Source organism: Rhinoderma darwinii, chromosome 1, assembly GCF_050947455.1.
Source record: "Rhinoderma darwinii isolate aRhiDar2 chromosome 1, aRhiDar2.hap1, whole genome shotgun sequence".
Lineage (NCBI taxonomy): Eukaryota > Metazoa > Chordata > Amphibia > Anura > Rhinodermatidae > Rhinoderma > Rhinoderma darwinii.
Window position 1 is genome coordinate 641,242,702 of NC_134687.1, and position 14,915 is coordinate 641,257,616.

General features: G+C 46.4%; 1 protein-coding gene across 2 annotated transcripts in view; it reads right to left on the reverse strand.

The window, feature by feature from the left end:
* Positions 1-14,915, reverse strand: part of LOC142657485 (uncharacterized) — a 58,926-nt gene that overhangs the window by 40,344 nt on the left and 3,667 nt on the right. The window contains exons 2-4 of one of the 2 annotated variants that reach the window (XM_075832647.1): positions 14,059-14,162; positions 13,362-13,535; positions 13,154-13,277 (exon numbers count right to left, since the gene is read on the reverse strand). In XM_075832647.1, coding sequence (XP_075688762.1) covers positions 13,154-13,277; positions 13,362-13,535; positions 14,059-14,079 — 319 coding nt within the window. In that variant the 5' untranslated portion in view covers positions 14,080-14,162. Of the gene's footprint in view, positions 1-13,153; positions 13,278-13,361; positions 13,536-14,058; positions 14,387-14,915 lie in introns of both variants that reach the window. The other variant, XM_075832557.1, reaches the window with a different exon arrangement.

Consider the following 14,915-nt stretch of genomic DNA (forward strand, 5'->3'; position numbering starts at 1 on the left):
AGATGTTGACACTGGCGTTTTGCGAGTACTATTTAATGAAGCTGCCAGTTGAGGACCTGTGAGGCGTCTATTTCTCAAACTAGAGACTCTAATGTACTTGTCTTGTTGCTCAGTTGTGCAGCGGGGCCTCCCACTTCTCTTTATACTCTGGTTAGATCTTGTTTGTGCTGTCCTCTGAAGGGAGTAGTACACACCGTTGTAGGAAATCTACAGTTTCTTGGCAATTTCTCGCATGGAATAGCCTTCATTTCTAAGAACAAGAATAGACTGTCGAGTTTCACATGAAAGCTCTCTTTTTCTAGCCATTTTGAGAGTTTAATTGAACCCACAAATGTAATGCTCCAGATTCTCAACTAGCTCAAAGGAAGGTCAGTTTTATAGCTCCTCTAAACAGCAAAACTGTTTACAGCGGTGCTAACATAATTGCACAAGGGTTTTCAAGTGTTTTCTAATCATCCATTAGCCTTCTAACACAGTTAGCAAACACAATGTACCATTAGAACACTGGAATGATGGTTGCTGGAAATGGGCCTCTATACACCTATGTAGATATTGCATTAAAAACCAGACGTTTGCAGCTAGAATAGTCATTTAGCACATTAACAATGTATAGAGTGTATTTCTGATTAATTTAATGTTCTCTGCATTGAAAAAAACTGTGCATTTCTTTAAAAAAATAAGGACATTTCTAAGTGACCCTAAACTTTTGAACGGTAGTATATATATATATATATATATATATATATATAATAGGAATTAGACCTACCGGTAATTGTATTTCCAGGAATCCATCATGACAGCACTACAGGAGGTTGCCCTATTGATCTCTGTAGGGACAGGAAGACAGAGAGGTTAAAAGGCCCCTCCCACCACCCACTTGCCAGTGTTTTTCAATTACTACACCAGGATGGATGCAACCCTATTTTATTTCTAGGGATAATAACTGACATGTTAATTGCACAAATCAGAATTCAATAAGGGAGGGAATGTAAGGGTGCTGTCATGATGGATTCCTGGAAATACAATTACCGGTAGGTCTAATTCCTATTTTCCAGTACATCCCTCATGACAGCACTACAGGAGCAATACCAGATTATAATGCTCAGGGCGGGACTACTGATTGAAGGACTTTCCGTCCAAAACTTAAATCCGTATCGGACAGAACATCGAGCCTATAATGTTTGCAAAACGTCTGATGGCTTGACCAAGTGGCTGCTCTGCAGATTTGGTCCATAGAGGCTTCTCTTCTTTCTGCCCAGGATGCCGAAACTGCCCTCGTTGAATGGGCTCTGATGCCTTGTGGGGCACATAGTCCTTGGGACTTGTAGGCTTCTTGTATGGTAGTTTTTACCCATCTCGCTAGAGAGCCTTTTGAGGCTTTCTTTCCTCTATTCTTTCCCCCAAACAGGACAAATAGATTTTTATCTTGGTCTCCAGGAGGAGGTTCTATCCAGATACTGAAGAATTGTTCGCCTGACATCCAGGCAATGGCATTTTTCTTCTTGTTGGTTTTTTGGATCTGGATAAAAAGGAAGGTAGAATTATTTCTTGTTCTCTATGGAAAGCAGTAGATACCTTTGGAATAAAGGAAGGATCCAGCTTTAGAATGATCTTATCCTCTTGTACTTTTAGGTACGGTTCTATGACTGACAGAGATTGAATTTCTCCAATCCTTCTTGCTGAAGTAATAGCGACTAAGAATGCAGCTTTTAGAGTTAAAAAGTGCATACTAATTGTGTCGAGCGGCTCAAAGGGGGGCTCACAAAGAGTCGTTAACACCACATTCAAATCCCAGGTAGGAACTGATTTCTTTAGGGAAGGTTTCAGTTTAGAGACCGCTTGAGTGAATCTTCTGATCCACGATGTTCAGCCAGGAGAGTATTAAAATTTTTTCCTAAGGCTGAAATCTGTACTTTTAAAGGTACTAGGACTAAGCCCTTTTTTGAATCCCGATTGTAAAAAAAAATCTAGGATTTTCGCGATGTCGGGAGAAAAGGGGTCTGGTCCTGGGTCTCCATACCAGGAACAGAATTTCTTCCAAATTTTTTAATAGATATTTGAGGTAACTTCATTATGACTTGATAAGATAGTTGAAATTACCTCATCTGACAGACCGTGGTTCCTCAAGATCTGCCTTTCAGGATCCAGGCTGACAACTTCAAGGTTTCTATTCCCTGAAAGAATAAGGGACCCTGGGAGAGAAGATTCTCGCTGACTGGGAGCATGATAGGGTCTTCCAAACGCTAGGTATTTTACGATTGGAAACCAACTTCTTTTTGGCCAATAGGGAAGAATAATGATGAGCTTTGTCAAATCTTCCTGGATTTTTCTTAATACCATTGGTATTAGAGGAAGCAGAGGAAAGGCATAGGCCAGATCCATGCCCCAGGGTTGGGACAATGCATCTACTCCCAATGGGTTGTCTCTGAGATTTAGGGAGAAGAATGTCTCTACTTGGGAATTTTTCCTCGTGGCAAACAGGTCCTTCGGGTTAAGGACAGAAAGACTTCCCTGTTTAGGGACCCTTTCTCCAGGGTCTACTTTTTCCCGACTCAGCCTTTTAGGTGGACTGCAGAGACTGATAGGACATTTTCTTCTGCCCAACTGAAAATTTGTGTAGAGAGGGCCTGAAGAAGAGTGTGTCTTGTTCCCCTTTGATGGCGAAGAAAGGACACCGCTGTCGTGTTGTCCGATAAAATTCTTATATGCTTCCCTTTTATGATGGGTGAAGCTCTTATAAGTGTCTCCCATACGGCTTTTAGTTCTCTGAAGTTTGAGGACATCATCTTCATTTGAACAGGATATGTGCCCTGAAAGTGCTGGTCTTGGATTACGGACCCCCAGCCGAGTTTGCTGGCATCTGTGGTAATCACTACATAAGGAGAAGTTCTCCAGGGGACTCCCTTGTTTGTGCAGAGCCACCACAGGAGGGATGATTTCACAGTCTCGGAAATTTGAATTCAGGGAGTTCTGTTTTCGATCCCACTGGGACAAGATCAGATTCTGTAAGGGTCTGGAGTGAAATTGGCTCCATGGAATAGATTGGATGCAAGACGTCATCATTCCCAACATCCGCATACATTCCCTTATGGAACAGGCGTCTTTCCCCAAGAATTTCCTTACTTCTGCCAGTAGGAGTATTTGTTTCTCTCTTGGGAGGAAGGAATGTTGAAGGGAGGAGTCTAGCAGTACTCCTAAGAAGACCTTCTGTTTTTGGGGAGGAAGACTCGACTTCTGAAAGTTGATTATCCATCCCAATTCCTGTAGTAGGGAAAGAACCTGTAACCGATGACTGTCTAAGATAGATGGAGTATCTGCTGTCAACAAGAACGTCTAGATATGGGATAATTACTATGCCCTGACTTCTTACGAATGCCATGATCTCTGCCATAATTTTTGTAAAAATTCTGGGGGCGGAGGAAATGCCGAAAGGGAGGCAGACAAACTGGAAGTGGAGAATGGAAGGACCGTCCTGAATTGCGAATCTGAGGAATCTCTGGTACGCGGGGTGGATAGGAACGTGATAATACGCATCCTTTAAATCGATCGTACACATTGATGCCTCTTCCCTTATTAGAGGAATAGTCGATCTGATAGACTCCATCTTGAATTTTTGATATTTCACCCATTTGTTTAGGACCTTCAGGTTGATTATTGTCCTGTAGGAACCGTTTGGTTTTTTGACTAAGAATATTTTTTAATAGTGGCCTTTGCATATTTCTTTGTGGGGAACTGGAGAAATGGCTCTCAATTTGAGTAGTTTCTGGACGTCCCGGATAAGGATCTGATGAAGGTCTTTTGCTTGGTACTGGGTTATTGTAAAGGATCTGCCAGGCACTGCTTCAGGGTTAACTCCCAGAATTAATCAGTCAACACCTGAGTGTACATCCCTGAGACAGACACCAGCTTCCTCCACTCAGGCTGGCAGGCTTAGGAGTGGGAGAGCCTATCGCAACCTGGCCAGACTCAGCTAGCTCCCGCCCTCGGTCTATTTAAGCCTGCTCTTCCTGTCCATCTGTGCTTGTGAATTCTTTCCTTGAGGTTTCCTGGCCCAGCTACAGCTCCTGCTACTTGTTGATCCTGCTCCATACAGACCCCGGCTTACCGACTACTCTTCTGCTTTTCGCTTTGTACCTCGCACTCTCCTGGCTTGACTCGGCTCGTTCACTACTCTGTTGCTCACGGTGTTTCCGCGAGCAACTGCCCATTTCCCTTGCTTGTATTCCCTTGTTTGTTTGTCGTGTTTGTCATGCACTTACTGAGCGCAGGGACCGCCGCCCAGTTGTACCCCGTCGTCTAGGACGGGTCGTTGCAAGTAGGCAGGGACAGAGTGGCGGGTAGATTAGGGCTCACTTGTCCGTTTCCCTACCCCCCCACCATTACAAATTCACAAGCCTTATACCTAGTCTACCCTGGTCCCTGACACCATTATGGAACCCCGTGAAACCCTGGCTCAGCAAATGCAGGGTCTCTCCCTACAGGTCCAGGCCCTGGCTCAGAGGGTCAACCAGCCTGATGCTACCTTGGTAGTTCCCCTCACCGCACCCCTTGAACCCCACCTCAAGTTGCCCGACCGGTTCTCAGGTGACCGGAGGGCTTTTCTCTCCTTTCGGGAGAGTTGTAAGCTTTACTTTTGCTTAAAGCCTCACTCCTCAGGTTCTGAGAGCCAGCGGGTGGGTATAATTATGTCCCGGCTCCAGGAAGGGCCCCAAGAGTGGGCCTTCTCCTTGGCTCCTGGCGCCCCTGAACTTTCCTCCGTTGATTGTTTCTTTTCTGCCCTCGGACTTATTTATGACGAGACTGACAGAACTGCCTTTGCCGAGAGTCAGCTGGTGACCTTACGTCAGGGTAAGAGACCTGTTGAGGAGTATTGCTCTGACTTTCGGAAGTGGTGCGTAGCTTCTCGGTGGAATGAGCCTGCCTTAAGGTGCCAGTTTAGGTTGGGTCTGTCGAACGCCCTGAAAGACCTGCTAGTTAGTTATCCCTCTTCTGACTCCTTAGACCAGGTTATGGCTTTAGTGGTACGACTTGACCGACGTCTCAGGGAACGACAACGTGAACGTTTATGTGTTTTTTCCTCCGACTCCCCCATGATGCCTCCCGAAGTCCCGTTGCTTCGTTTCTCCCCTAAAGACTCAGAAATACCTATGCAACTCGGGGCCTCCGTGTCCCCTCAACAACGTAGAGAATTCCGCAGGAAGAATGGTCTCTGCTTCTACTGTGGGGATGTCAAGCATCAAGTAAACAACTGTCCCAAGCGTAAGAATGCTGCCAGAGAGCTCCCGCGTCTAAGTGATCATCGGGGAGGTCACTTGGGCGCACAGGTATTTCCCGTAAATATGAAACGTACTAAGATATTGCTTCCCTTTCAGGTCTCTTTTGGTGGTAGGTCTGCTACCGGCAGTGCCTTCGTGGATTCAGGGTCCTCTACTAATATCATGTCTGTGGAATTTGCTATGTCTCTCGCTATGCCTCTGATTGATTTGCCTAAACCTGTTCCGGTAGTGGGTATCGACTCCACTCCTCTTGCTAATGGTTATTTTACACAGCATACCCCTGTTTTTGAACTCCTTGTTGGCTCCATGCATTTGGAGCAATGCTCTGTACTATTGATGCAGGGATTATCGTACGATTTGGTTCTAGGTCTTCCCTGGTTGCAGCTGCATAATCCCACGTTTGACTGGAATACTGGGGAGCTAACCAAATGGGGTAATGAATGTTGTACGTCATGTTTTTCTGTTAATTCTATTTCTCCCCCTAAGGAGGTGAATACGCTACCCGAGTTTGTTCAGGACTTCGCTGATGTTTTCTCTAAAGAGGCCTCCGAAGTATTACCGCCTCATAGAGAATACGATTGCGCTATCGAATTGGTACCAGGAGCTAAGCTTCCTAAGGGTAGGATATTTAACCTTTCTTGTCCCGAACGTGAAGCCATGAGGGAGTATATCCAGGAATCCCTGGCCAAGGGTTACATTCGTCCCTCTTCTTCTCCGGTAGGTGCTGGCTTCTTCTTCGTAGGGAAGAAGGATGGGGGTCTTAGGCCATGCATTGACTACCGTGGCCTAAATAAGGTCACGGTAAGGAACCAGTATCCCCTTCCTTTGATTCCTGATCTCTTTAATCAGGTTCAGGGGGCCCAATGGTTCTCTAAATTGGATCTACGGGGGGCGTATAACCTTATTCGCATCAAAGAGGGGGATGAGTGGAAGACTGCGTTTAACACGCCCGAAGGCCATTTCGAATACCTCGTCATGCCCTTTGGGTTGTGCAATGCCCCTGCGGTCTTCCAGAACTTCATAAATGAGATTTTGAGAAATTACCTGGGGATATTTCTTGTAGTGTACCTTGATGACATATTGGTGTTTTCCAGGGACTGGTCCTCCCACATAGAGCATGTCAGGAAAGTGCTCCAGGTCCTTCGAGAAAACAAACTGTTTGCCAAAATCGAAAAATGTGTATTTGGGGTACAGGAGATACCATTTTTAGGTCAAATCCTCACTCCTCATGAATTCCGCATGGACCCTGCCAAGGTTCAGGCTGTGGCTGAATGGGTCCAACCTGCCTCCCTGAAAGCGCTACAGTGTTTTTTGGGGTTCGCTAACTATTACAGGAGATTTATTGCTAACTTCTCGGTCGTCGCTAAGCCTCTTACGGACCTCACTCGCAAGGGTGCTGATGTCCTCCATTGGCCCCCTGAGGCCGTCCAGGCTTTTGAGACCCTCAAGAAGTGCTTTATCTCGGCCCCCGTGCTGGTTCAGCCCAACCAAAGGGAGCCATTTATTGTGGAGGTTGACGCGTCCGAGGTGGGAGTGGGGGCCGTCTTGTCCCAGGGTACCAGCTCCCTCACCCATCTCCGCCCCTGTGCTTACTTTTCTAGGAAGTTTTCGCCCACGGAGTGTAACTATGATATTGGCAACCGCGAACTTTTAGCCATTAAATGGGCATTTGAAGAGTGGCGCCACTTCCTGGAGGGGGCTAGGCACCAGGTAACGGTCCTTACCGACCACAAGAATCTGGTTTTCCTAGAATCTGCCCGGAGGCTAAACCCGAGACAAGCTCGATGGGCGTTGTTTTTTACCAGATTCAATTTTTTGGTTACCTATAGGGCCGGGTCTAAAAATATTAAGGCGGATGCACTGTCGCGTAGCTTCATGGCCAGCCCTCCTTCGGAGGAAGATCCTGTTTGTATTTTGCCTCCTGGTATAGTCATTTCCTCTATCGAGTCCGATTTAGTCTCTGAAATTGCTGCTGATCAAGGTTCAGCTCCTGGGAACCTTCCTGAGAACAAGCTGTTTGTTCCCCTGCAATTCCGGCTAAGGGTACTTAGGGAAAATCACGACTCCGCACTATCTGGCCATCCAGGCATCCTGGGTACCAAACACCTCATTACCAGAAATTATTGGTGGCCTGGTTTGCCTAAAGACGTTAAGGCCTACGTCGCCGCCTGTGAGGTTTGTGCCAGGTCCAAGACTCCCAGGTCCCGACCAGCGGGCTTACTGCGTTCGTTGCCCATTCCCCAGAGACCTTGGACACATATCTCCATGGATTTTATCACCGATTTGCCTCCATCCCAAGGCAAGTCGGTGGTGTGGGTGGTGGTAGACCGCTTCAGTAAAATGTGCCACTTTGTGCCCCTCAAGAAACTACCCAACGCCAAGACGTTGGCTACCTTGTTTATCAAACACATCCTGCGTCTCCATGGGGTCCCCGTCAATATTGTTTCTGACAGAGGGGTACAATTTGTTTCATTGTTTTGGAGAGCCTTCTGTAATAAGTTGGGGATTGATCTGTCCTTCTCCTCTGCCTTCCATCCTGAAACCAATGGCCAAACGGAGAGGACTAATCAGTCTCTAGAACAATACTTAAGATGTTTTGTCTCTGACTGTCAATTTGATTGGGTTTCTTTCATTCCCCTCGCCGAATTTTCCCTTAATAACCGGGTCAGTAACTCGTCAGGGGTCTCTCCCTTTTTCTGTAATTTTGGGTTTAATCCACGGTTCTCCTCCGTTTCACCTGGTTGTTCCAACAATCCCGAGGTGGAGGTCGTTCATCGGGATCTGTGCACAGTCTGGGCCCAGGTTCAGAAGAACCTAGAGGCGTCCCAGAGCATACAGAAGGCTCAGGCCGATAGAAGACGTTCTGCTAACCCCCTGTTTGTGGTCGGGGATCTGGTGTGGTTGTCATCCAGGAACTTGCGTCTCAAGGTTCCGTCCAAAAAGTTTGCTCCCCGGTTTATTGGGCCGTATAAGGTCATTGAGGTCCTCAGTCCTGTCTCTTTCCGGCTGGAGTTACCCCCGTCTTTTCGTATACACAACGTGTTTCATGCCTCCCTCCTGAAACGCTGCTCCCCGTCCTTGGCCCCCTCGAGGAAACCTCCTGTTCCCGTCCTCACCCCTGAGGGGGTGGAATTTGAGGTGGCCAGGATCGTGGACAGCAAGATGGTCCAAGGCTCCCTCCAGTACCTGGTCCATTGGAGAGGATACGGGCCCGAGGAGAGGACTTGGGTACCCGCCCGGGATGTTCACGCTGGGGTATTGGTCAGGAGGTTCCACCTGCGTTTCCCCAGTAAGCCAGGTCCACTTAGAAAGGGTCCGGTGGCCCCTCATAAAAGGGGGGGTACTGTAAAGGATCTGCCAGGCACTGCTTCAGGGTTAACTCCCAGAATTAATCAGTCAACACCTGAGTGTACATCCCTGAGACAGACACCAGCTTCCTCCACTCAGGCTGGCAGGCTTAGGAGTGGGAGAGCCTATCGCAACCTGGCCAGACTCAGCTAGCTCCCGCCCTCGGTCTATTTAAGCCTGCTCTTCCTGTCCATCTGTGCTTGTGAATTCTTTCCTTGAGGTTTCCTGGCCCAGCTACAGCTCCTGCTACTTGTTGATCCTGCTCCATACAGACCCCGGCTTACCGACTACTCTTCTGCTTTTCGCTTTGTACCTCGCACTCTCCTGGCTTGACTCGGCTCGTTCACTACTCTGTTGCTCACGGTGTTTCCGCGAGCAACTGCCCATTTCCCTTGCTTGTATTCCCTTGTTTGTTTGTCGTGTTTGTCATGCACTTACTGAGCGCAGGGACCGCCGCCCAGTTGTACCCCGTCGTCTAGGACGGGTCGTTGCAAGTAGGCAGGGACAGAGTGGCGGGTAGATTAGGGCTCACTTGTCCGTTTCCCTACCCCCCCACCATTACAGTTATTAGAAATTTCTCTGGAGGAATGGAGGAAAATTCTATTTTGTACCCTTCTTCTATGATCTTGTCGTGATGTCTTCATCATCAAATGGGTCTCCAGCTGGTTTAACCATATAAACATTGCTCTTGCTACTGATGTGGCCGCGATATTAGTCGAGATCAAAGCAGAGCAAGATTCCCACGCTCTTTTCAGAAGCCCGTCTGCCTTTCGGTCCATGGCGTCCTTCAAGTGCGAGGAATCTTCAAATGGGATTGCGTTTTTTTTAGCAACCCTGGCTACTGGGACATCTACTTTTGGGATCTCATCCCAAGGTTTAGTGTCTTCTAGATCAAAGAGAAGTCTGTTTTTAAAATCTCTTGAAATGAAGAGCCTTTTTTCTGAATCTTCCTATTCAGTTGTCACCATTCTTTTGAGATTTTCGTTTACCGGAAAAACCTTCGTTTTCTTTTCCGTTAGACCTCCAAACATCTCATTCTGGATGGTATGTGGTTGGTCTACTTCGGGAATATCCATGGTTTCCCGTATTGCTTGAATTAAGGTATCAGACATCTCGGAAGAGAAGAAATTTTTTTTCTCTTGAGTGGAAGAAGTTGAAGGCAAGATTTCCTCTCCTTCTAACTCATCCTCCGATAGGTAATAACACTCCTGCTCCGAGTCAGACCCGAGAGGGAGGACAATATTTTTGATCCACTTCCATCCGTGGTCTTTTTGCCCGGGAGTGGGAGGGAGTTTCTTGAGGAGGGGCGAGGGAGGCTACTGACTGACCCACTTCTTCACGAATCATAGCCCTAAGTTCAGACATGAACGTTGGTTGTTCCTCCTTTAGTATTTTTGCAATACAATCCTGACACAATTGTTTCCTATGTGACTCTGGCAATTTTTTTGCACCAGTCGCACATTTTTTAACCTTCTTTTTATCAGTTTGTCTCTGAGAGGAATCTTTATCCTAGAGAAAACAGAAGGTAGGTAAAGTATGGTGTGCATACATAAGGAGTCATAACCCTTACCCCAAGGGTGAGACTCACGTGACCCTGGGACATATCTGGAGTTCCATCAGGACGAGGAAGTTCCATACCGCAACAGGTAACAGGCAATGCAATATGCAATCCACAAAAATAATCCAAGTTAGAGTTATCAGCTCTAACTACATACCTGTGCGTGTCCCTTTAAATGCGGGCGTTTTGAATTTCCCACCTTCCAAGATGGCCGCGGACCAGAAGTAGCCCGACGTCATTTCCCGTCGGCTATTCGTTTCTTTCCTTTGGAGTGCAGCCGCCATAGCCGGCGTCTGAGGCTTGCTATGCGGCGCCGCGAGGATCCCTGCCGGTGCGTCCACGTTTATGGAGCTGCCGGTCCCTGCCTTGTCCGCGGCCAGGCCGAAGCCTGCTTGGGAATTCCCAGCCCCCACACACTACCCGAACCCTACCTAGGATTCCTCCGGTAGGTGTCTCAGGGTGGGAGCTAAGGGACCCCTCGTTCGAGGGGTGTTAGCCTGGGCTTTAGGGGGAAGAGAAGTGGGAGTGCATGGACCCCCCGATCTTGCCCCCTGCCCGAGTTTCTTTCCTGCAGTAATACAGGAGCGACGTCTCTCTGCTCCTGACCCTGTGGGGACACGAAGAACCTCCTGTAGTGCTGTCATGAGGGATGTACTGGAAATATTGGTTTTAGTTAATTATACACTTCTTTTTAAATTGACTTTTACAATACAGCCGTTATGTCTCCTCTATACACAGAAGCTGGATAATTCATTATCAGTCGAATCCGTAACTGAAGTGAACTGACAACACTGCTGCACACGCTCTCCTCTCTCCATCTCTTAGCAGACAAGGACAAGACTGACCTCACGCGAGAGATCGCACAGTCTTGCCCTTGTCTGCTGAGAGCTAAAGGGTGAGTGAGAGCGCATGCACGCACAGCTCCAAGCTGCGCGCACACGCTCTCCAGATTTTGCTGTGGCACTTTCCCTTGTCTAAACACGCCCCATTGACAGTTCAGGGGGTTATTTAAATATCGGGCTCCAAATATAACGGCACCGATATCTAACTAACGGAGGGAAGGAAAAAAAATAATGTAAAGTGCCCCAGGGATTTTGTGCAGCCCTGCCAATTACATGCTGCACATGTATGGGCTGGTCAAAGGCTCTCTTTAAGGACCAAACCATTTCTGGCTTTAACTAATTACCGCCGCAGCCAGTTTTGACTTCTTTAAGAAAGAACAGTTTCTCAAATCTGACAAGTCAATTTAAGGGTATGTGCAGACAGGGCAAATTAGCTGCATATTTTCTGCAATGGATTTAATTGCGGGAAGTCTGCAGCGTATTACAGTAGCAGAAATGGCAAGGTGTATAAAAGAAACTCCTTTTTAGGGCGCTCCTGTGCTGGTACCAAGATAAAATTGTAGCCGGCTTTCAAAGAATAGGAATTTATTCAACCTCGTACTGAGGTCTTCATCAGGCATAAAACATCACTTAAAATCTCATCCTAATAAATACTCTGGCGTCATTGCTTAACACCCAATTCAAGTGTACAGATACAGATAGTGAACACAAACTACCCCACAAAATAATTTTATTAAAAGAAACAATATGAATATTTCCTTTTTATTGTCAAGACATAAATAAATATAAAATAAAATGAAACAGTTCAATACAAACTAAATTTTAAAAACCCTCCCACAATGAACTTTTACCCCTTACACTTGAATTGGTAGTTAAGCAATGAAGCCAGGGAATTTATTAGGATGAGATTTTAAGTGATGTTATATACGGTAGCTGACGAAGACCTCAGTACGAGGCTGAAGTGCGTTGCAAGAGTATTTGCTTTTATACGCTTGTGTGGATAAATTCCTATTCTTTGAAAGCCGACTACAAATTTATCTGAGCACAAGCACAGGAGCGCCTCAAAAAGGAGTTTCTTTTATACACCTTGCCATGGATTACCTGACTACGGGAGGACCTCCAGGATTGGCGTTACATGCCCAGAGCCAACTCCAGAGGCCTGCACACTATGCAGACATCGGGGGCAGATTAAACTCCACCAGGTGAGTCTGCCTAGATTTACTGCACATATATTGTGCATATCCCTGAACATTATTACCTTAGAGGAGCGCCGTTTTCTTCTTATAAGTAGCAGAAATCTGGAGGAGATTTCGACAGATCTCATCCACACACTGCGGAAAATACACAAAAAAGAAGTGCTGTGCAGATTCTTAATCTACAGCATGTCAACATCTCTTGTGAAAATGCTGTAGAATTTCCACACAGAAAATCCGGTTGGATGTTGCGCAGTGTTTACGCCGTGTGTGGACGTACCATAAGTGGGAATAAGATTTTACTTATCCAAGTCATTCTGGGATTGTTTTTTCAGAACACGTTGTACTTTATATTAGTGGTAAGTTTTGCTCCATACATTCTGTGTTACATAGTTAATAAGGATGAAAAAAGACACTAGTCCATCAAGTCCAACCTATAATCCGACCGTGTTGATCCAGAGGAAGACAAAACCCCCATGAGGTGGATGACAATTGTCTCATTAGGGGAAAACTCCTCCCAGACTCCAAATCCAGAAATCACAATAAATCCCTGGATCACCGTCCCATCTCCAGAATCTAGTACCCATAACTTGTAATATTAAAGAGAACCTCCGATTATACTGACAATATATAGAAAACTATTATACTGCCGGAGTGTGACAATAATCGTCTTTCTAAATTACTTGTATTACCAGGTTTACTTCTAACTACAGCACGGACTGCCCATAGTCCGCGCTGCCGGCTGCTCAGAACTCTGCATTAGGAGACAGAGCGTCCTGCTCGTCTCCATGACTCCTGTATCCAGAATGGCCGCTAGCGCTGTACAATGTAATGTCAAATCTAATGCAGAGTTAAAAGCAGCCGGCAGCGCAAACCACAGCCTGATCGAAGCTCAGGTATCACACACACATTATATATATATATATATCTTCTTACCTTGTGACGTGCGCAGCCGGTAGTTCCCCATCATGGCCTCCTCGTACAGATCCTTGTGTCCTTTTAGATACTCCCACTCCTCCATGGAGAAATAGACAGCCACATCCTGACTCCTTATAGGAACCTGACACACACAATGAAACAGTCATCACCCAGACACCTCCAGTGCTGTTACTGTAGAATTTCCCAGCATTCCCAGCAGTGTCACCTCTCCAGTCAGCAGCTCCGTCATCTTGTAGATCAGTTCTAAGATCTTCTTCTCATGCATCCGGGAGTGAGGGGGAGGCTCTGTGATGGGGCTCTGACTACTGCTCCATCCTCCTGACTCATTGATGATGGGAGTCGTACAGTCACCCGATGTCTTCTTCACTATTGTGTACTCCTGTGTATGGAGAGAGACACTTACAGAACTGAACACAGTATTCCCCCCTCAGTAGAAAGAGGGAGATTGTGACCCCGCTGTATAGAGATCTAGTGACCCCACATCTGTAATACTGGAGACCTCACCTACAAAAAGACATTGAGAAAATAGAACGAGGCCAAAACTAAAAAGGAAATAATATTGGGGGGACTAGATGGACCATGTGCTCTCCTCCTGCCGCCATCTTCTATGTTTCTATATAGATGTCATCCTGATCCTCCTGGTTCCTGGTCATTCTCATTGCTCTACAACATTACTATTGCTGCATTGGTGACATGACGCACAGATGACCATATTGGTGGCTGATCTTCAGCTTCCTGACGTCACTTGGAAGGTCTGGAGGCTGTTATACAGGACACTGGATTCTTCCTATTATGTATTGTCCCTTCCCTATGTGTGACTTGTTCTATAATGTAGAAAAGTTTACCTCTCCGCTCAGTAGGTAGATGATCTCCAAGGTGAAGTCTAATATTCTTCTGCTCACCTCATTCCTGTCCTTGTCCATCCTTGGTGGGTCATTCAGAAGAAGGAATGTTGTGGAGAAGAGGAGAAAACTGGAGGAACTGGAGGATCTAGTACTGCAGACGTCTTTATGAAGAAAGGAGAAGATGGAAATCATACAGGGGACAACATCATGTGTGACATACAGAACCTCACTTATTGATCATTGAGAGGAACATCTTCTCAGAGCCATCACCACATGGAACAAAGGGGTATTCCCAACACAGACATTTCTCCCCAGGATATGCCAGAAATGTCTGATAGATGCGGCTCCACCTCTGGGTGGCCTTGTTAGGCGGTTTCTGTAACTCCTATAGAAGTGAATAGAGAGACACAATCTGCTCAGGTCCTCCTGCTATATATTATAATATGCTGCAACAGATCAGACTGGTGGTCAATGTAACAGATGCCCTTTATGAATTAATACACCCCTAATATAAGTTTTTACAGATATTAGAAGTTACCTCAGAGATCCTGGATCTTCAGAGACATCTAAAATTCTTATTCATTACAGTATTCTCCTATTCCTTGTAGATTGATTAACCGGATAGTAATTGTACTTCACTGTACCCTGTAACTAACACTTTGTTCACATCTGCAAGACAGACACCGACCATGGTTCATGTAACGTCCAAGCAGTCCAGTGTATACACCCGTAAGGTCCCAGCAGTGCAGTGTGTATGTATGGAAGGTCCTGGTAGTCCAGTGTCCGTACGGAAAGTCGTGGCAGTCCATTGTGGATGTACGGATAGTCCTGGCAGTGCAGTGTGAGGAAGCAGCATGTATTGTGCTGTGTGTGCAGGATCTCTGCATTAGCTTATCACTTAGCAGTCACATCTT